Raw genomic sequence first — 23,554 nt, 5'->3', positions numbered from 1 at the left:
CACACCATCCAGAACCATCCAGAATGTGGAGACCTCCGCTTCACTAATTGTGCAGTGTCTTTTGTTTAAGCTCACAAAACTTAATCACGCTTATTTACTGGAGCTTATAACCACAAACAAAAGAGAAAATTAAACTCTGCAACAGTTCATTTAGTTGTGAATGGAAAGTAGCGCGGTAATGGAGGCACGGAAATGGCTTCTTTATGGTCTATGACACAAGCTCCATTAGAACTTATAGGGTTCTATTATTTCCTACTCCATCATTGTCTGGGGGGCCCAGTGAGGAAATTGGCCATGTCACAAAATCGACGAGCTCTTTGTTTTATCATAGAGGCAGACAGTCATTTTGTAAATGAGAGAGGATGGTGCTTTTTTTCCCTTTTTTTTTTTAAATCTCCCAGATCCTTTTGGATCATGCCTGACAAAGAACTTCATACTGTATATGGGCATAAAAGACATAATAACTGGGTGGGGCATGCATTTCCAACTTGCATATAGTTCCAAGTAGGCCAGTGCCCAATGGGCACCGCTCTATATTATCAAGCTGACGTTGCTGTTTGTTTAGGCCAGTGATACTCAACCTCAGGCCCGCGGGCCACATCAGGCCCGTGGGACCATTATGACTGGCCCACCAATGAAAATCTAAAAAAAAAAAGAAGAAAAAAAAAATCTGGAAAATGAAATAAAAATAAATAAATCTGAATGAAGTTATCTTTAATTACATTATTATAAGTAATACTATTAGGGGGGGGGGGGGGGGGGGGATGCAATGCAAATGAAAGACATATACTGTGTATCCCTATTCCCTGACATAATTTTATAGCTAAACGGACAGAATTCTATTTTATTTGAATGATGAAACCCAGCTGCCATTAATAGTTGGAAATGGAAATGGAAATTGCGGAAATTGCGGAAATGGAAATTGCGGAAATGGAAATTGCGGAAATTGCGGAAATTGCGGAAATGGTGGAAATGGAAATTGCGGAAATGCGGAAATGGAAATTGCGGAAATGGTAATTGCGGAAATTGCGGAAATGGTGGAAATGGAAATTGAGGAAATTGCGGAAATTGCGGAAATGTAAATTGAGGAAATTGCGGAAATGGTAATTGCGGAAATTGCGGAAATTGCTCTTCACTTATAGCTATCTATTTTCAGGTAGATTGTTTTATTTTACTCAGTCAGCCATATCACTACTCATTTTTTTCATGAAAAAGGTCATAGCTGGGTAATCTATTTTCAGGCAAATTGTGTTTATTGTATTTTATTTTACTCAGCCATAACAATTTATTTTCTGTTAACCAACTTGCTGGCTGGCAGGCAGGCAGACAGCTACTCATAGACAGGCAGACAGACAGACAGCTACTCATGGAGAATTGGACAGGCAGGCAGTCAGACAGCTACTCATAGACAGGCAGACAGACAGCTACTCATGGAGAATTGGACAGGCAGACAGCTACTCATAGACAGACAGACAGCTACTCATGGACAATTGGACAGGCAGGAAGGCAGACAGCTACTCATAGACAGGCAGACAGACAGCTACTCATGGACAATTAGGCAGGCAGGCAGACAGCTACTCATAGACAGGCAGACAGACAGCTACTCATGGACAATTAGGCAGGCAGACAGACAGCTACTCATGGACAATTGGACAGGCAGGCAGACAGACAGCTACTCATAGACAGGCAGGCAGACAGCTACTCATAGACAGGCAGACAGTAAGACAGCTACTCATTGACAGACAGACAAATAACTACTCATGGACAGACAGACAGACAGGCAGGCAGGCAGGCAGGCAAAGAGCTACTCATGTTATGTTATTATGTTATTATAACAGCTACTCATGTTATGTGCAATAATTTGTGCAGTTATGGAAACAGCTCTTTGTGTTTATGCAAGAAAATGTAACACATTTATTTATTTACATATTGTGTGCATGCACATTGTACTTTGATACATTTTGCGAAAATAAAGCAATTGAAAGAGAGAAGTTATCAAGTATCATTAATGTCGTAATTTTATCTACTGGCCCCTGGCCCCTTGCCATTTTTGTAATGTGGCCCACAGGTAAATCTATTTGAGTATCCCTGGGGTATGTTCATCACACTGCCTGATATGAACACTGCCTAGAGCAGGGCTTCTCAACGTTTTTGGCTGGGGAGCCAGGGAACTACTTTGGCCAGAATATATAGAAAATAATCTGAGGACCCCCCCCCCTTCTCAAAGGGACCCTAGACTGGGGGTAACTCAGAATACTTTAACATTTCAATGTCACTTCAGTTTAACCACTTAGACCCCTCTATACTCAATAAAACGGAACAGAGTTGGAGTTAAACTGTACTCTCACACCAAGGGCTCTATCTTTGTCCATATACTTTTCTCTCTCTGTGTAATTAGCAGGCAACAGTGCAACACTATCTATCTCTCTCTCTCTCTCTCTCTCTCTCTGTTTCTGGCACAACAGCACCACTTTTGCCCCTACTGGTACTCTAAACAGGGACATAGTCCCATAGTGACATAGTCCCATAGGGACATTGCTGTTCCTTGGAGTGGTTGCACCACTCAAAAAATAGCATGACCAGCACCTTCTTAACAAGGCGTCCACTTTTTGCGCATGCACAAAGCGGACATCGTTTGCTTTTCGCTCACATTTCCGTGCCAAGGACCCCGAAATGTATCCTGTATTATACTGTATGCCCTTTGAGGTTTGTTTCTAATGTTAAGTGCTTTATAAATAAAATGTATGATTATTATTGTTATTATTATTATTAGATATTACATATATACATTTGGGGGGTTTGAATTACAAATTGTTCAAACACTGTCAAGATTTTTTTTTTTTTTTTTTTTTTTAATAGCAGATGTACAAGCTATGAAGTGACGCGCTCTGAGCTTGTATATCTGGTATTTTTTTAATAGCCAACATTTAAAAATAGAGAGGGTTCAAATGATTGTGATGCTGCATTAACAAATTCCGTTGGGGACCCCCTGGAAACCCCTCCTATACGTTCTATCAAAAAACAGAGGTAACTTGCCAAAGTAACATTCACAAGGCTCAGTCCATGTCCCCATTGTACCGACAAGGTGCATTCCTATAGCGGCTGGCTGGGAAAACAAGTTTTACTCAGGTACATTTTTAATTCCGGACTTTTACTTATTTACAGTATTTCTATATTGCAGTATGAATACTACACAAAAGGCAATAGAGGGTAGGCATGTGACATCATCAAACCAGGAAGTTATGCGGGAACGCCTACGGAGTGCCAAAAAACTACTTTCTGGACTTGACAGCCCCATACATCCGAACAGCAAAGTCCAATATGATCACATTAAACGACGTTAGACTCACTTTGCCACTCGATTTGCCATTCACTTTATGCATGCACAGACATACCCTCTAATGTATGAATGAATGAACCATTGTAAGTGCTTTGAGTGGGCACGTAGTGCATAGAAAAGCGCCATAAAAATGCAATTCATTATTATTCATTATACTGTTGTTGGCATTTTGGGGCGTCATGCAGGAAAGAACATAAATAGCAGCCTTAATTCTGGTTTAACCGGGTCAGCCCCGCATCCTGTTGAGGAACCAAGTAGTTTCTGTTCCCATCTGTCTGAACAGGGAAATAAAAAAGCGGATGTTGCCTCTCGATTGCGTTGAATGTGGAGAAAATGTGAGTTAAACCAATAAGTTATGAGGTAAAGTCCGTAGTGTACATTCGTTCGGAGAGTTTTATTCCTGTCCTTTCAGGAAATAGCACACCAGTTTGGCTCAGAGACGGTGCGTATATATAGGCAGGGATCAAACGTAGTGATTGGCTCAGAGACGGACCATGTGTACGTATAGCCAATAGGCATGCAGGGTTCAAACGTAGAGAACATAAGACGCCTGGTCTATTCGACAAAAAACTTAGCTTAAATAAAAAGGCTTACTATTGTGCGAGTGCAGACGAGTGTGCGGGTCATTTTCATTTTAATGTGGTGGCATATATAATATAAATATGACAATCATTATTCCATTAGGTTGAATCACCTTTCTGTTTATTATATATTGTGTTTAGGAACCAGGAAGACAAGAGTCTTTCTTCTCATTGAATCAGACAAACAGAGGCAGCAAGTGAGAACCAAAGGAGTTTTGTTTCACTCAGACAAATTAAAGGGACATTTCACAGATTTCACCACTGGAAGAAAGTGCAGTTACTGAATCTTAATAGTATTTGTAGTAGATTTGAAATGTGCACCCTATGGCCAGAAAAATAAAGTCTGTGTTTGACTATACTATAGGGTTTGACTGGATTGCTAAATTCCTACAATGACCATACTGCTTTGCTAAAAACACATATAACACATGCACATACAAAAAAAAAACAGGAAAATGTTTCTTGTGTTCTAAACATCACAGTTTAAGAGCCATAAACGTCAAGACGTCTAATTGCCAATTAAGCCACGGATGCCACGGTTACACAAGTCTCCCTCGCAGCAAGCCATGGCGCCGACGCACGCTATGCTGCTCTGGCAGCCCTTGGTGACCTCGGTAATACCTGTGAAACAGATGAGAAATCAGCCCTTGGTGACCATGCTAATACCTGTGAAACAGATGAGAAATCAGCCCTTGGTGACCATGCTATAACCTGTGAAACAGACATGAGAAATCAGAGAAATCAGCCCTTGGTGACCATGCTATAACCTGTGAAACAGACATGAGAAATCAGAGAAATCAGCCCTTGGTGACCATGCTATAACCTGTGAAACAGACATGAGAAATCAGAGAAATCAGCCCTTGGTGACCATGCTATAACCTGTGAAACAGATGAGAAATCAGCCCTTGGTGATCATGCTATAACCTGTGAAACAGATGAGAAATCAGCCCTTGGTGACCATGCTATAACCTGTGAAACAGATGAGAAATCAGCCCTTGGTGACCATGTTATAACCTGTGAAACAGATGAGAAATCAGCCCTTGGTGACCATGCTATAACCTGTGAAACAGATGAGAAATCAGCCCTTGGTGACCATGCTATAACCTGTGAAACAGATGAGAAATCAGCCCTTGGTGACCATGCTATAACCTGTGAAACAGATGAGAAATCAGCCCTTGGTGACCATGCTATAACCTGTGAAAGAGACATGAGAAATCAGCCCTTGGTGACCATGCTATAACCTGTGAAACAGACGTGAGAAATCAGCCCTTGGTGACAATGCTATAACCTGTGAAACAGACATGAGAAATTAGAGAAATCAGCCCTTGGTGACCATGTTATAACCTGTGAAACAGACATGAGAAATCAGATAAATCAGCCCTTGGTGATCGCACATGACCCTTGGTGACCATGATATAACCTGGGAAACAGACATGAGAAATCAGACAACACCGACCTAAAGAAATGATTGGTACACATGTAAGGCTTCTGGATACTTGCAGGGGTGGGAGAAGTATTGTACTAAACTAAAGTATCAATATTGCAATGTATAAACCATTTTGATTACCAGACTTTTACTTGTAATGGAGGGTTTATACTATAAACCCTCAATTACAAGTAAAAGTCTGGAAATCAAAATTATTGAGTAAAAGTATTGGCATCAAGATATAAAGTATAACAAAAATAAGTACTCATTATGCAGAATGTCCCATTTCACAGATTTCACAGTTTACAAAAGGGTCTTTTGAAAATAGAAGATATACAAGATGTGAGCTTGTAGATCGGCTATTTTCATAATATGTTTTGTACTACGATATGTTTTTGTATAATGCTCTTACCATCAAATTGGAACATCAAAAAGGAGAAACAGCGGTTGAAGATGAAGGGACATGATTTGGTGTCCGTGCACGAACGGAGTTCAGTCGCAGTGCACGTGTAGCATCTTAGCCCATGAACTAAAGGGAGACAGTGCCGTCTGTTACGCATACATGCAGTGGTGGAAAAAGTATACTCTCGTTTTTTTAATAGTAAAAGTAAAAGTATAAATACTGTGATGTATAATATGGAAATCACAATTCACAATTAATATAGCTTAGATAACAGTTTTAAGTTGTCTCTGTTCAAATGAGAGAACAAACATGTATGCATGGGCAGCTGCAGGAACAGGGACCCTATACAGATCTGGCCTGTTGATAGCAGCTGCTGATAGCAAGCACCTACTGTCCTTCCTGTATATACTTCTTCCTGGTGAATATTACCATATAGGGGACAGTGGGGGTTTGGGAACCTGCTTTTGCATTTTCCCTTTCATGTCTTTGTTCTGATCTGTATAAGACTCTATACTGAAATGTCTGTAACTGTGTGTTAGTCTTCAGGAAGCCGACAGGCTGAAGGAGCTCGTCCATGGGGCTCCAGCTGGAGCGATGCTGTTTTTGTATACACTCTGATAATAAAATGGACTTGGAAACTTTCATTGGCCTGTCCGTCGTCAGTCTTCTTAAGTTGGTAGGAAATATACTTCATGATTATTATAGTGTATGTTTTGTAATAATCAAAATCTACAAAGTAACAAACATTTTCAAGTTATAGTGGAGTAAAAGTAGTAAGTACAATATTTACCTCTCAGATGTAGTGGAGTACAAGGGGAAAAAAAGGAAATACTCCAAATCGTACTTAAGTAGCCTAGTACTTGATTAAATGTACTTACTTTCCACCACTGGACACATGTGTTGAACTATAGAAAAGGCCTTATATTCCACTGGATCTTATTCATCCAAGGCCATATAATAATTATGAATCAGTTCTTACCTGTAGATAGTCCCAATCATAATAATTATGAATCAGTTCTTACCTGTAGATAGAGTCCCAATCATAATAATTATTAATCAGTTCTTACCTGTAGATAGAGTCCCAATCAGAAATGCCAGAGCTACGCACAGCTTCATTGTGCAATGCGTGATATGGTAGACTAATGCACCCTGGCCTGCAGTGGCTTTACAAAGAAGGGAAATGGATTGTGGGTTGCTACAAACTCAAATGCAAATTCTGAAAGATTTCGAAATGACACATGCTGAAAATAGCCCATATGCTCACAATGCGTCGCGTCTGCTATTTTCAGCATGCAGCCAAGCATACATTAAGTTGTCATTTAGTTCTATTTGGAGCTCTTGTCCACAGTCCCATGCCAGACATTTTAGTCTAGTTTTGACGAAATTGTCAAATAGTTAGTCTTAGTTTTAATCATCAAGCTTAGTTTTTAGTTAGTTTTAGTTTTTCTGGTATAGACGAAATCCACACTACTGCAGAAGTCTCAGGGCAATAATATATGCTAATTGGATTCCCAGATCACCAAAACATGGAGTTAGGCACCAAAATCACTTGTCTACCATGAATAATGAAGTAGTAATGGCCTTTTAAGATTTAAAAAAATCTGACCTTTCGCATGTTCAACCTTTGGTAAACTTTTAGTATGTTATCAAGGACACTTACCGGTAATACTACAATAAAACAGTTGAGAAACCTTTTGTTGCAATTTTTTTTAGGGTCAAACCATAATTGCACCCGCCTACAATGTGTATGTAGTATGATTAAGTAGGGCGTTAATTTATGAGATAAAAAAACCCCACAAAAAGTTAAAGGAGCATTCAGTGATTCGGGTGATTTGGAGAAAAAAAACCCGTCTGCCCCGGTAACAAGATGTGCACATGCACACACACTACAGTGGGGGGGACACGCAACAGGCCAACAGCACGCACCCCAAGGCCCACCCCCGCTCGATCATGATTGGCGGAAGGCCCCTCTCTATCTACACTACTTGCCTCTTGAAGAGGGCTGGCCAGGGGGAAGTAGTTTAGAGACCAGGATTACAGCATGTTTTTTGTGCAAACTCCAAGCAAACTCCACACAGAAAGGCCCTTTCGCCAATTAACCCCAAACTCCATGCAAACTCCACACAGAAAGGCCCTTTCGCCAAACCCGCCTCGGGTATGGGCACTGATGACGCGGAGGAGAGAGCACGCCCCCAGTGCCCACGACGTCCCCAGCGGGAATCGAACCCAAGACCTTCTAGCTGTGAGGCAACAGCACTACAGACTGTGCCAAGTGCCACAGTGCGCCCCCCCCCCCCCCCCCCCAACCTAAGGTTTTTTTTGACCCCAGGGGTTAACTGGGGACAGGGAGGAACTCCTTATTATGGTCAGCAAAACAAAAATAAGTGATATTTTAATTAAGTGAAATCACTGAGTATACCTTTAAAATATAGAGATAGGAGGATTAGGATCGGATAGGAGAGTGACAGTTTAAAGAACTCAGAGTCAGGAGTAAGCTTATATTATGTGGTCTTGTGGGCTAAAGAAGGCAACAGGGTATTTCATAATTATCATATAGTCTTACTCCGCCCTCTACTGGACAAATAGAATAACATCAGTTATCAGTGCTTTTATTTCCCCCTCCCTTCACTGGCTCTCATGCCTCTCTACTGTGTGCTAACTATAGTTTCAGGGAGACACAAACTTGAATGGGAGCCAGCTGTCCCCTATTGAATTTGTTTTGCACTGATGTCACAGGCATGTCCATATTTGGGCAATATCGTCGGGTTATGGCATTGACAACGTGTCATGAATTTCCAGTGGGCTACATGATGTAGGCTGTATGTCCATTCATGGGGTAATGGGCATTGTGTTATTATTGGGCATTGGGGCATTATGGGCATACTATGTGCCCACCATAGCAGACACACAACTTGTAAGTAAACATTACTGTAACTGTATAGTAAGTAATATAAATAAGTCTCCTCAACGGCAAGGGGGGAGATTGTCTTAAAGCTAGCTCCTGTCTGTATGTCTGTGTCTATGTGTCTGTGTGTCCATGGCTAATCTTGCAAACCACTGACTGGGCCAAGTCATCCAAATGTTTCTCAAAGTTTGTCAATGATTTGGGAGGGGTGGGGTGAATATATCAATTTTGTGAATTTATAATCTCTGATTCACCGTTCTGCTGACCAATCCAAACACAAATTGAGCCTTAATGCCTAAATATGGAGCCGTGGAACTCCATATTTGGATATTGATGATATAAGATTCTCTGGCAGAGATATGCGTTCGACTTAGTACACCTTTTTCTAGCCGAGACTGAATCCTTCAGGGAGCGAACGAGGAAGAAGGAGCACATATGCTCCATTTAAAGTTCACAGCATGGACCCATTGACAGCAGGCCATACTAACGGTGACAACATGCATAGCATGGACCCAGTGACAGCAGGCCATGCTAACGATAGCAGCATGCAGACCATCGTTGGCAGACTACAGGCCATGACAGCAGACCAGTTACAACAGTCAATTCGTGGAGCAGGTCTGAAATGTGGCCCAATAACGTCGACCACGCGAAGCACCTATGAGAGGAAGCTGGCCCAGGCCCTGGTCCAGACGGATACAGTTGTGTTTGGATCTGAGTGGGGCAACGGCCCGGCACCGCCATGCAAAGAGGAGGAGGCTTACGATAAAAGCCTGACATTAAATCAGTCAGTGGAGAAGGCATGGGGAGAGAGCAGCAAAGCTCTGCGTGAAGGGAAGCCATTGGTTTATTATGGCGTATGCCCTCAAAGGGAGGACCGGTTAACCAACGAGGAGAATGTCAATGTCTTTGTGGACAGGAAGGCGGCACTTAAAGTCATAAGAGCAATGAAAGGGGCTAGGTTCAAAGGCTTTTCAACGCGAGAGGAAGCAGAGACGTTTTCCATAGGGATAAACACACAAGTGGGAACATTGCCTGCAACTTTGGAGAACGCCAATGAGTTCCCCACCCCGCGAAATCAGGACCTCACAAGCAAGCTGAGAATCGCCGCCGAGCAGGGCGATCAGATAGCCTTCACGAAGCTAGTGTGGGATAACCCGCGCTACCTCATAGGATCAGGTGACAACCCCACTATCGTGCACATAGGTTGCCACTATAATGTCCTACACGTAGCAGCCAAGGAGAATCAGCCTGGGATCGTCCACGTGCTCTTGGACACCCTGGAGGACCCTAAATTTATGAGACAAATGTATCCCGATGATCAGGAAACTATTCTTCACCAGCGCATTTGCCACATTGTAGATCTGTATCTCAACATGCCCGATAAAACAAACAACGATGGACCTCTTCACTTTGCCTGCAAGTTTGGATGCCCCGAGGTGGTCAACCTGCTGTGTTCCCATCCCATCACGGACAAAGGGCGAAGGAACAAGTACGGCCAAATGCCCTGTGATGTGATTTGTGAGAGGAACAACGACACACCGGAGATACGGAAACAAATGAAAGAATACCTTGAAGATAGATGCTATGTACATCTACTGAGGGCTACAGACAACAGTGTTCAGCCTATGTTTACATTCACATGTTCGCCAAGAAGCCAACTAAAGAAGGATTTTCACCCTCTGGATTCCGGATTGAAGGCTGTCCAGTCGATCCTATCCTGGCAGCTGAGAGCATACGTGGGACCCCTTTCTCCTTCGAAGGCAGCAGAGTTTCATAAACTATGGAGGAATCCGCAGCAGAACCCATCCGCAGCAGAGAACCCAGCGAGGGATTTCCGCGGCATACTCAAAACGGACCCCGACAGGGGAATAGAGCGCGTGGGACGGGAGATTGCACATGCACTGGGCCACCCTTGGGCAGAACACTGGGACTTCCTGGACACGTCCGTTGACTTGTCGACTGAGGAAGGACTGAACAGGCTGGAGGACTACCTGGAGGACAATAGTGTGGCTCACCAAACCGCCAACTCCTCCACAACAGCAAGTTGCTGTGTCTCTCCGGTGCGCAGTTTGCCTTTGCACTTTGAGGAAGGCGACTTGCTGGACGTGTCGACGTCACTCGACGACCGAGAGGAGAAGGCAGGTGGCGCCGAAGGCCATCCGTCCACCTCCGTTGCTGCGGGTGAAAGACAAGGCCTGGATTTGTCAGACAGCCGTTTCTGGACATTATGGTCCCCCATGCTGTCCAGCCAGGAAAAGCAGGAGAACAAGCATGATGAGATGATGATGATAGACGACGAGAGCAGATCTTCAGATGAATATCTGACTGCTGTCGAGGAATTTGTTGATTACTCCCAAGAGAATGAGCTGGGCTCCGCTTCGTCATATTCCTCTAGCCAGTCTATGGTTGACGACAGTGAGTACACTACCCTCATACCAGAATCAAGTACAAGTCAGAAACTGTTCATTAAAGGGGACTTGCCCACCAAGTTGGACAACGAGGTACTGTCTGCTGTTGAGAATATCAAGATGAATGCAGAGAGATACCCATTCATTACCAAGTGGAGGAACACTGTTCAAGCTTATCCGTCAGCGCATAGACTTAGCTGGCCACGTCCCATACAAAAAGGTGGTATGGCGAGTGGCGCACTCGCCTCTCAACCACAAGGTCATGGGTTCGATCCTGGGCACCGCCAACTCAGCGTATGAGTAGCAAGGCTTGTGTGTGGCAAGTTGTGCAGCCAGTGGCCTTGTGGTTCGAGTGTCCGCCCTGAAACTGGGAGGTTGGGGTTTCGATCCCAGGCCGGGTCATACAGTACCAAAGACTGTAAAAATGGGACTCAATGCCTCCCTGCTTGGCACTCAGCATGAATGCGTTGGATTGGGGGTCAAATCAACTAATCAAATGATTCCCGAGCGCGGCACGGCTGCGGCTCACCGCTCCAAGAGATGGGTCAAATGCGGAGAACAAATTTCACTGCGGTAACGTGTGTGACAAATCGTACGACTTTGTACTGGGGGCTGATGGTAGGTGTGGTGCCCCACCTTAGCAATCCATCTTCCAGGGGTTCTAGCACACTGCGAAACGGGGCTATAGACTCTGGCTGATACCGACAATAAGCCTCTCCTCTCCTACTTAATGGAGAAAAAGACTTCACCTCTCAGAGGATCACCTCACCATGGGCATCAAGATCCATTAGCCTCTAATATACGTCCAGGCTCTGGATCCCCCAACTGATCAGGGGTCCAAGTGTTTGTTCGTACAATAGTATGATGCTATTTTCACACCAAACCACCCAGCCTATTTGAGTCATATACTCACAGTAGAAACAACAATTACAGAATCAAACTGCGATAAAAGAAGATGGAAAATGGAAAATGGAAAAGAAAGAAAACAACCCACTAAAACAGGGTAAGAATTAAGAGAAAAGCCCTGCCGCCCTGCCCCTTGCACACAGTCCGATATTTGCATAATTATGAAAATAAATCAATGTCAACATTGTAAAACAAACACACACACTTGACTTCTGACACCTCTCACACCTACTGTACTCCGTCTGATGAACGTTAGTGTTACCAGATGAAACCTCTTTTTTTCTCTCACTAAAACAAAGTCTGATTCCTAGTATGTTTTTACCGACGCATTAAAAATCATTCACCAATTTCAATAAATTGAAGCTGACCAAATGAGTTTACAAATAAATGGTAAATGGTGCATTTATATATCGCTTTTATCCAAAGCGCTTTACATAGATTGTGCATTATATTACATTCACACATTTTCCAAAAGGAGTAGGCCTATATACAGATCATGATTTCCAAACTTTCACAAACCATAAAATATTGCCACCTAGGTTCAGAGCCTTTAACAATTCAAAAGGTTAGGAAAACAATAAGACTCCCCTCCCCTCACATTTCACCCCAGGTTCACAAACACCAGTGAAACGCTTGACTTAGGATAATAGCTTACCATGCCAACAACATGACGCTCGATTATTCCTTTTTATAATTTCCTTTGTTCATACCATACACAACCTTGAAACCTTGAATGTTGCAGGCTTGCAGCCATAAAAAAGAAAGATAAACCCATTAATGTCCGGACAATTCCATTTCACAACAATGTGGTGGTTTTAAATCTGTTTTAAATTGCCTATTTGGCCGGTACTGCACTGAATACTTTTGCAGATCCTATCTGATCTTGTATGCATTTGTTAATCAGACTGTGCTGTAATATACAGTGGTGTGGGCAGACATTTAGAGGGGTAGGTGCTCAAGTGAAAAAAAAGGACACCTAGCACATGGAACCGGCCGGTTGCCTTAAGGTGTAACCCACCAGAAATAAAAAATAATTTTCATCCAGAATCCTGCAGATGGTGCTAAAGACCAAATTAATGGTAAGTAATTAATGACCCATGGATTGGAAATGGAGACATAGGGTATCATTTATAATGTTTGGATATTTCCAGAGAGCCCAAAATCATATCTCTATACTGGCGTGTACTGTATGTATGAGTGCTATTGACCCCAACGCCTCAGTAGAACTTACTGTAACTCTGCTATTGGTTCAATTCATTCATGCAGTTTCCTTTAACAGACAAGACATGTCAATGGCAGTATACTATATACCTATATCAAACTCCCTCAGCTCATTTATGAAAACCTTTGAGTCCTTCAAGTCACTTTGAGTCTTTCAGTCCAGATTCTTGCACTGGTAGACTGACACTTGTCTTTCTCTCAGGGTTTGGGGACTTGCCCACGGCACTGGCGGTGCCGACATTTTCTCTTTTAACCATTTCCTTCAGGGTGGTCCTCGAGTTCCAGCCTTGTTCTTGGGCAAACATGTAAACGCGTCCAAACAGACCAGGAAACATCTCCATCAGGTCGAGATGAGCTACCTCCGCAGCACTGTAAACAGAGAGAGCAGTGGTCACTCAAGGAGGTCTCATATTCTGATGGTGACCCACCTACCACACTCACTGTGACTCAGTGAATCACACAGCTATAGGCCTAATAATTACCACAGCCATATCACTGTCTGCAACGCCACATGCTGCGTGAGGTAAACCTGTATAAGGAATTGCAATTAAACACCCTGACAATGGCTGATGTGAACTCGACCTCCCGTTAGTCCGACCATTACTAACACTATCCCGAACCCTAACTTAACCCCAACCTCACAGGAAGCCACGGGTGATTTGTAACCCGCAGCACAGGTGCTTTGTAATCCGCAGCACAGATTGGACTAACGGGAGGTCTCAACTGGGGCCCATTGGGTTGATTTCCTTGGTATAGTAAATTGATATTTGACTGTAGCCTACATGCAAGTATACCTTTGTATCATTGTCCTAAAATTCAAGTGTAACACTGATAAATAGAGAACAGAGAACATTTTGTTTTGACAGCGAAGGAAGCTTTCCAGGACGAGTGCTCCACAGTCCACACTTTTAGAAATAAGGAAACCAAATATTTTTGTATAATACATATTGACCAGAGTGACTTTCCTTTGTGTTGTTCTTAACTCAACTTACTAGTGCTCACGTGCATTGCGTATGAAGCGCAGCAGTCCAAATGTGTTCTCGGGGTAGCTGGGCTTCTTGCCATCCATCTGCTGGACCAACGCAGGTGGGAACTGGAAAAGAACATACAACTTAAAGGGTAAATGGAAACATGTTGTTACATTGACAAAGCTAGTTTTATTAGTATAGCACATTTCATGAACAAAGGAAATTCACATTTAAATGCATACAAATACATTTAAATAAATATAAATAGAATAAATAAATTAGACAAATAAAAGACAAATGTTGAATTGAAATAGTGGTTTTCTCACACTATTTGAAATAAACTCGCCTTGTGTTTCCATGCGTTGAACTGTCCCTGCTCAGCATACTGGTCTGATGCACTGATGAGGTCCTTGTCAGCATTTCGACAGTTCTGAACTTCCTTTTCATTTCCAATGTTTCTCAGGTACTCTACTCTCCTGGGGAAAAAAGTACTGAAAATGTTAGGCTACTCTCAGTCTGAATATAAGTCTAAATATAATAACGTTTAAATATCAGTGAATGTATGTACAATAATGTGGCATGATTTCTTTTACACTGTTTCTATCGTACCTCTCATTTGACCAAAAGAAGGGATGAGCCAAGCATTCCTCCACTTTAGGTCTTTTCGTTGGGTCTTCATTGATCATCTGCTCAATGAGATCCTTAGCAACCACATCCTGAACCTTATCCAGATTGTAGACTCCATCAAAAATGTTGCCTTCACATTTAACCCCTTTGCCAAATGGATGGTGTCCTCCAGATAGGATGTAATATATTAACATTCCAGCCACCTTAAGAATGAGCATCATATTTTAGTACGGTAAGTACGTTTTCATCATTCGTTTCATTCCCATGCATTAACTAATAACTTCTCACACAGAAAAAAACAACAACCTGGATATCAGTGCTCCTTTTATATGCAACATCATCTTCGTCTTCATCCAAAGTCTCCTTTGCCTTCCAGCATTTCGTTCCTGCACTGCTTGTACGGTGGGTTGTTTGTCCTTTGGGTAGTCGACGGCTTATTCCAAAATCAGCCAATTTTGCTCGCTTTTGAATGTCTGCAGGGCAAATTGGGTAGATCAAAGTTCTTAGAGAGCCACAGACACACGCAAGCATGCACACAGACAGATAGGGGTGTGTGTGTGTGTGTGTGTATTATATTTCTAATATCTGCTTGTTTATTTTTCTATTGTAACTTACCAATCAGCACATTCTGGGGCTTGATGTCCCGGTGGAGAACATTCTGACGATGAAGAATACTTAGGCTTTTGAGAAACTGATTTGCAAGTTCCCTCCTCAATTCAGAAAGGCTGTCTTCAGGAAAGTCAAATTTGATGTATTCTTCCAGTGTGTATTCACATAACTGAAGTCCAAGGTAACCAAAGTGTTTATCATCTGCAAAGTCAACATATCGTACGATCAAAGGATCATCAAGCGCGGGAAGATGTAAAAGGTCATTCTCATTCTTCAGCACTTGGTAGTTGGATTTAGTCATTCTCTTAACTGCCACTTCAGTGCCATCATCTCTTAACCCCAAGAACACCTCAGTTCCATCACTTCCCTTTGCAATGCGGAATTCATCATCTTCCACAAACATAGGACTCTTGACTTTGATAACTTTACAATCATCAATATTTGCAAGCTTCTCTAACTGCTGCCTCCATCTGTCACTTGTTTGGTACCATTTCCATGCTTTTGGTGATGTACTGACAATGGGGTCGATAGGCTGCACATGTGAACTTTCAGTCAGACCAGATTCCTCAACAGGAACTGTTGTTGGCATTTCTGCATCAACATGAACTTCATCTTTCAGCTCCTCTTGCTTTCCATGCTTCTTGGATCCTGGTGGCTCTGTATTGGTGATCATGGAAACTTCACATTCCGAGGATGGCTTGTTTAGATACTTTTTCAATTCTCGAAGCCTTTCTTTCAGGTTGTCATCCGTCTCCATGTCTGCTGATGTAATTATATCCTCAGGCACATCATCTATTCCCAATGACGTAAAGACGTCAGTGGCATGCTCAAATGGAAGCAGGTTTGCCAGTATGCCGTATGTATACTCCCTCATATTAGACTGCTCTTTCTTCACAAAAGGAACAAGTGCTTTGCATAATTGATCAACCAGGTTTGGATTCCAGTTATCTTTTAATTTAGTTTTCTGTGTAATCACATAGAGTGTCTTCAAAACCACATGCTGGATTTCAGGAGTGCTTGCGTGAAGGAGTTGCAGTAGTTTGGGGGTCATAGACAGTGATACCTCACTGGATATCTCTCTCAGTGTGCAGAAAACTGCATTTAGACATATGACAACTTGACCCTGAAGTTTTGCAGTGGGAAGTTTTGGAAGCCGCTTGTCTGCATTTTCAATGTAGAAGTTCAGCTTTCCGTTGTCCTTTAACCACTGAAGACTTCTCTGACGATACTCTTTTGCTGTTGCTGGCACTGCAGGACTCGTAACATTAAAGAGTATGTCAATCATGTTCATATGGCTCTGGGGATCCTCCTCCAGCATATAACGATCAAAAATGCTGAAAAGCTCTGCTGGTGTTTTCTGTCCTACAGCAAGTTGTAAATCACTAAAAAGTTTTATTTTTAAATAAAGGTCATCACCACTCAATGCAAGTTTATCTATCATTTCACAGAATTTTCTGTTTCTGTTTCTGTGCTCTGCACTAACATCAGCCAATAAATTTATAATCCCTCCAGCTTTGATGAGGACTTCCATGATATCATCCCTGTCATTGTTGGCAGCATTGTGAACTGGTGTCAGCATTGAGAAGGGATATGGCGTGGTACCATTTGGATTTGCTCCTGCTGCAAGCAGCCTCTGCACAAAATCAAGGGGTGTTTTCTGAATTGAGGCATAATCCAGAGGGGTCCGGTTATGTGTGGATAACTGATCTGGGTTTACACCTTTTTCACTCAGAAGAAAGGCAAAAATATTCTCGCTGTGAAATGCCACAGCAGCAGTCAAAGGACATATATGATCATTCAGCTCCTTGCATGGGTAAAGGCCATTCAAATGTATGTCTTTGTCTCTGGTTAATTTCTTGAACTTCTTGAGGTTGTCCCTAATAATGACCTGTATTATAAGATCTGTCTTGGCAGTCACTGGTGGTGGTGGAACTACCTGCAACTGGTACATGCTCTGTGCAAATGGATCCATGTCTTGACTTCAGAATAACTGTTGGGTAAAGGAAAAACGGTTTAATACATCTGACCAGTACATCTATTACTGGGAGCCAGGTCTTATTGCTAAGACCTGGGTCCCGTTTATGACATTCTACCACAACACACAAACTGCATAGCGTGCTGCCGTGCTGTGCCTATATGCTTCCATCAACACCGCAGTATAGATGAACTGTATATTTCTACACATGTTAAAGAAGGTGGAACTTCTATTTGACATTGTTGTGCATGTGTACTCTGTAGACAGAGCACCAAAATGTGTACCTGAACTTGACATTTAACAAAGATTTGATATTTGACTTAATTGTTTATCACTCCAGCCATAAGATGCAGGTATTCAAGTAAGAATACTGGATGCAACAATGTCCGTTTGTTCATGAAACCACCACTTCGAAATGAACATGACTATCAATCACTCCTGACCAGTACTTCGCAATCCTATGAAAGTAGGATTGTTCCGCTGAAATATAAAAAAATGTATGTAAATGTCTGTATTTATTTAAAAATATGAACTCACTGGTAGAACAAACTAAGTATTCATGTCTCCATATTGTTCCATTTCCATATTATTTTTACTTTTGAAAAGCTCTTATATCTTCACTTCCTAGTCTAGTTATTCAGCTCTCAATGCACGCATTGATGTTGTCTATCCTCTAGACTTTGAACTTCCTTATTTGAGACTGAAAACAGTTGACATTCTTTGAAGTTGTCCTACTGTACAATATCTCCACAAACAGCATGAAAAATGGCCAATACGTGTATTTTTCATGACATTGTTATAGTGCAGACACATAATGTTGTTCCATTGTAAACGTGTTTGCTTTTTAAACTGCTATGAAGAAAGAATTGGGGTGTGTCAGCTTTAATAAATGTGTGTTTAACAGCAAGAAAATATTGGTCTTGTTCCGATTCTGCTCTCACAGAATATTTAAAATACATGATTACAGAAGTCACGTAAAAAAAAGTGTGAAAAGTCCCTATTCACACTTTGAAATAGCCTAAATGTATATACAAAAATATAGTCAGATTTTTTTTTTATATGAATTATAATTGCTCAGGTTTATTCTGTCAGCATGTAGCATAATATAACACTGTTAAGAATATTGAAGGTAAATTAAACTTACAATTTCCAAGTATATGATCTTCACATTGACCGGCATGCGTGTCTTTCAGAACCACATCAACACTTCAAAATGGACATTTGGACCTCTCTATGCTTATACATTTATTGTCTACAATAAAACGGGGAGTAACCCAACCAAACCTGTATTTCCGGGTCCGGCAGCGTGGCATTATTATTAAGGTTATTCATTAACCTTAAGAACGGGACATGTAAAGTGAATTCTTATTGACTATTATAAATATATTATTTTGTTCTAAATATCAAAGTATAGGTGAAAGTTGTTCACAACCTGCTGTAGTGAGTGTAATTATCAGCCTGGATGTCAGGTGTGGCATGCCAGAAATAGAGATGAAAACTAGAGCGATTTAGTCAGTGTCAAAGCAATGGGAAATATGTCTTTAATCCTCAATCTGGTTTCAACTGGCAGAAACACATTGCTTTACCCGTCCTGTAGGTTTCATCATTATCATTAGGTTGGGGCGTAGACTTTTAGCCATCCGGTTAATCTTCACATGCAACGAACAGACATACAATATTAGCTCACAGTTTAGTCACACACACAGACACAGTTTGGTGTCACTCACACACACACACACACACACACACACAGTTTGGTCACACACGCACACAGACAGACACAGTTTAGTCCAACTTTCTGAAACAGGTATGAATTACTGATTCTTATACTCATGAATTAATTTAGGTTTTTTCCAGGCCTGCTACTAACAATGCAGGCCTGCTACTAACAATATTGAATGATCATTTCATAAGGCATGTAATAATGATAAAAGATTGTCTTGCTTGGATGAAGCCAGACACATACTGGATAGGAAATCACTACACGCTTCCTTATGCAGGAATAGGCTACCTATAAAAGCACGTTAAAAAAAAAGATATGCACCTTACAAAAAGGGGAAAAATGGAGCCGGATAATTTATTTTTCAATTCTTATAATATGCTAATGTTTCCAGATTTGGTGAAATTGAAAACTGCACAAATCATGTTTAAAGCCTAGAAAACCTGTGAATATTCAGAGACAGATGGCAATTATAATATGATTACGAAACAAACAGACAATAATTATTCATTCAACACTGACATTGTTTAGATTTTATAATATTGACTATGATTTATTTTTCTTTAACTTTGTGATGTCTTTTGTATTCCTTACCTATAGAGCATACTCTTTTCATTACTTTTATTATGATTGATTTACATTTACTGTATGTAATAAAAGGGTATTATTATATAAACTTAATTTCTGTCAGAGGGCCGGACAATAATAAGCTTTTGTTCTGTCCCTTCTGGAACAAAACAATAGTCATTGTGTTAATGTTTGCAGTATAGAGAACTTATAGGCGCTCTTATGGCCATACCATTAGCCCAAAGAATGAGAGAGAGGCTAGACTTTACTGTACTGCACTTTGTTTTCCCTGAAGAATACTGTGAAGTTGAGATGTGAACGTTAACTACCGTATGAGTTGAAATGTGCAGTGTTCATTTTTTTTGTTTTAGTCATAGTCTCTTGAATAGTTTATTTAGTTTTAGTCACCTGGAATGTTTTAGCGTTAGTCTAGTTTTAGTCGACTAAATCTACAGTTGATTTAGTCGACTAAAATTTATTTTGGCGGGCCTTGATGCCGTCGTAATGACTGTTTTTACACTTGCCGATCTACTGTACAACGCGACGCGTTGTGAGCCATTTTCAGCATGCAACCAAGTGTAATTTAGTTTCCATTTAGTTTGTCAGTGAAAAAAGGTGACAAACATTTTTTTGTATTAGTCGACGAAATGTAGTAGTAGGCACTAAGCGGCAGCCCATGAAAGACTTTTACATGACATGTATACAAAAGCAAAGCAGTGTGCCTTAATTGGGAATAATTGTGGATCATCATGGTATAGCACTTTGTTATAAAGTCAGGACATTCATTTCTCTAACAGGGTTTTACGTACACTGCAGCTGGTCATCGGGACAAGACAAAAATGAGTAAGCAAGGTGAGTCTAGATACTGTTGACGTTAAAAGATTTATCATGCTTAGAAATGTGCAGAGGAAAAGCACAGAAATCAACCAGGTGCTCAATGGAGGTAAACACACACAGTAGACTGATGGTGCTTTTAGGATCTTTTCTCCACTAGTCCCTCCCTAACATTTGTTGACAAAACTTTCAATTTATTTAGTCTTATTTGAAGTCATAGCTTAGTTATTTCGTTTTCGTCTGTGAAAAAAGGTAGTCGATTAACATTTTGTCAGTTTTAGTTGACAGAATCAACACCGTTTCATGCATTACAAGTTGTCTAGAAAAAGAGGATGTGTTGATATTGACAGAGATTACAGAATGTAATTGTTTATGTTATAATATAACAAATTGCTGACAGTACTCCAACAGATCAATTATTTACTTTAACAATGGTTTTCTTTCTTTCTTGCTTCAAGTGAAAAAGGTGAGTCATGTAATTCATTTGGTTTTCAACACTTATTTATAATACTTAGAATGGGTTCTCTCAAAGGACATTTTGTTAAGTTTAGGCATGCGTTTGGTGTGTTTTAATCAATTAATGCATTAGTTAGTATAGTTAAGTTCAAAGTTAGAACTTGGGGAGGCCTGTTCACCACTATAGTGATTTTGAGCTAACATGCATGGCATGCACATTGCTTTTTTTAATAATCAGGATATAGAGAAAGACCACAAGGATGAGGGATGTCACCCAGACTCATCTTCTGGCTCTCAAGATGTAAGACAACGGTTTGTTTTCACTGATTATTATTGCACAGTTGGAACAAGAAATTGTTTGAATGCGAATGCTGTCTGTTTCAGCCCACAGCTGCCCCTCATTAACACTGTCTGTTTCAGCCCACAGCTGCCCCTCATATGTATTAAGGCTGTCTGTTTCAGCCCACAGCTGCCCCTCATATCTATTAACGCTGTCTGTTTCAGCCCACAGCTGCCCCTCATATGTATTTTTCTGATAAATGGGCCCACCGCTACGACATCAAAGAGGGCGGGACTTCAGGCTCTGAACACGTGAGACAAACTCTTTATTTTCTGACTCACAACAAGCAGTGGTGGAAAGTTAATACTGCACGTCCAATACTTGGATACGGAGGGGGGTGAAATTATGACAGGCAGTTACTGTCATCAAAATATGACCCGAGTCAAAAAACACTTTGTGTTTGAAATAGACACTCTTGCTTTCCAAGGTGTGATGTGGGGCCCTAAAGACGAATACAAAATGAATATCAACATGTCGCCCCCCCCCCCATAGGATCCATTTATGAATTGCAGCCTGTGGTTGTGTTTGAAATACACTCATGCTTTCAAAGGTGTGATTTAGGTAGGGAGGAGGGTGAAATTACAGTTGCTGCTGTCAAAATATGACTCAGTCAAAAAACACTGTTTAAAATGGACATCAGGCACTGCACTCCCTGTGGGGGTGTGGAACGCGCGTGTCGAATTTGAAGTCGGTGGAGCCAACGGTTCTCGATTCACGTGGATTACAGCTGTACAGACATGGTGCATTTATAGATGGATTATAAAACTATAGTGAAACTTGCGAAATGGGACATTCTGCATAATGAGAACTTTTACTTTTGTACATTTCGATACCAATACTTTTGCACTTTTCCTCAAGTACATTTTGATTACCGGACCTTTACCTGTAACAGCGTAGTTCTATATTACAGTATTACTACTTTTACTTTAGGGTAAAAAAAAAAAAAAAAGTAGTTCCCAGTTTCTTAATTCATCCAAACGCTTGTTTCAGACCACAGAAAATCTGGGGGGGGGGGGGGGGGGTTTACGTGAAATTGAGGTCATAAAAAACTAAACAAAACACTGCACTGACATGCAAACGACGAGGAGCCAGGAATCGAAGCAGGAACATTATGGGCACGTTCGGAAACACCGCACCAGAGTGCAATCGCCTTAATTAGTTTGCATTGCACACAGTGCACACTCAGGGCCATTTACGAACACGCCCCTTTATTGTCCTGGGCTGAGCCACTTCCGCTTTAATTTATAGCACCTGTGTACATTTTGATACATGGATTCAATCGTTGTTTGTTTTGTTGCCTGTTTCCAGGGGCCTGGCAGGAAGGGAAACGGACAAGGAGGAAAGCCAATTCCAAGTCAAGATCAAGATGGAGGCAAAATAAAATGAATCCTGTTTGTTCTCTTGTTGAGCTCTATGTTATTTCGTCTTGTTGTTCTCTTTTTTAGGGTAGGGTGAGGGTTAGGGCTAGGGTTAGTTGTTTTATTTTGATAGGGGCAGGTATAAATACGATTTATCTTCTTCCTGCTCCTTTTCTTTTCAGATATGGAATATGTAAAAAAGAATATATATGTAAAAATGAATATAATCATGTAAAACCATAACTGAAATGAAATAAATATGAAATGAAATGAAATGAAATAAGTCGTGACCAGTTTCCGCTGTATGACTGAAATATTCAAAACGGCAAAAATAAATACTTTCAGAAAAAGAAACAAGACTGGGATGTAAAATGTAATTATGTAAAATAGCTATACGAGTCTCTTGAAAATGGGGCAGGTGATGAGGGGGGAACTGCAAAAACAATACAGAAGGCAAAGACACCTTTCATGTGCTCTACGTGATCTTTATTCTGTTTTTTTTCTAATACAAAGGCAAAAATATTATTATTTTAATTATACAGCAGTATTAATTAATCAGACATTGTTAAGACAGTGTAACAATTAGATTGCAGGACAAGGCAAATCAGTCAGGCAGGCAGGGTCTGTTTGAATACTGTGCTTATTTAACCCATTTAGGACTGAGAAATATCTTCATGACAGTTTTCCGTTTCTATATTAGTGGTTCTCAAACTATTCCATGTTACAAGGACCCCAAACAGTATATGTAATTTGTCGCCGACCCCCTATCTGAAAATATTTTGTGGAACCGTTTCAGTTACAATACGTTTATTCCTTATTTAACTTTCCATTGACATATTTTCACAACTTTTAGTTTGTGTTAGTCTGTCCTCTTCAATGGGAATGGCAGTTCAAAGAGATTATCACCAAT

The 23,554-nt window shown here is 41.1% G+C and overlaps 2 protein-coding genes, 1 long non-coding RNA gene and 1 pseudogene across 4 annotated transcripts; 2 read left to right on the top strand and 2 right to left on the bottom strand.

Annotated features, from left to right (window-relative positions):
* Positions 1-3,964: 3,964 nt before the first annotated feature.
* LOC308330188 (uncharacterized protein) lies at positions 3,965-7,021 on the bottom strand. Its single transcript, XM_080784931.1, has 3 exons — positions 6,818-7,021; positions 5,760-5,876; positions 3,965-4,542 (listed from the first exon to the last, which is right to left on the bottom strand). Exons 1-3 carry the CDS (start codon positions 6,864-6,866, stop codon positions 4,430-4,432), a joined length of 279 nt encoding a protein of 92 aa, XP_080641057.1. The 5' UTR covers positions 6,867-7,021; the 3' UTR covers positions 3,965-4,429.
* Positions 7,022-9,152: 2,131 nt separating this feature from the next.
* On the top strand, positions 9,153-11,728 carry LOC308329768 (ankyrin repeat and LEM domain-containing protein 2-like; annotated as a pseudogene). Its single transcript has 2 exons — positions 9,153-11,156; positions 11,720-11,728. The product of its transcript is annotated as an ankyrin repeat and LEM domain-containing protein 2-like (transcript).
* Positions 11,729-14,480: 2,752 nt separating this feature from the next.
* LOC308329767 (uncharacterized protein) lies at positions 14,481-17,129 on the bottom strand (the record flags this gene model as incomplete). Its single annotated transcript, XM_080784264.1, has 4 exons — positions 15,401-17,129; positions 15,092-15,258; positions 14,768-14,988; positions 14,481-14,634 (listed from the first exon to the last, which is right to left on the bottom strand). Exons 1-4 carry the CDS (start codon positions 16,971-16,973, stop codon positions 14,481-14,483), a joined length of 2,115 nt encoding a protein of 704 aa, XP_080640390.1. The 5' UTR covers positions 16,974-17,129.
* A 1,925-nt stretch (positions 17,130-19,054) lies between these two features.
* Positions 19,055-22,752, top strand: LOC308328955. Its single transcript, XR_013965341.1, has 5 exons — positions 19,055-19,176; positions 20,454-20,508; positions 21,185-21,247; positions 21,451-21,537; positions 22,595-22,752. It is a non-coding gene; the product is annotated as an uncharacterized lncRNA (long non-coding RNA).
* Positions 22,753-23,554: the final 802 nt, after the last annotated feature.

The sequence above is a fragment of the Protomyctophum bolini genome (assembly GCF_963924005.1).
Source record: "Protomyctophum bolini genome assembly, chromosome: 15".
Lineage (NCBI taxonomy): Eukaryota > Metazoa > Chordata > Actinopteri > Myctophiformes > Myctophidae > Protomyctophum > Protomyctophum bolini.
Note: the sequence above shows the minus strand (reverse complement) of the source record. Positions and strands in the feature narration are given on the sequence as shown.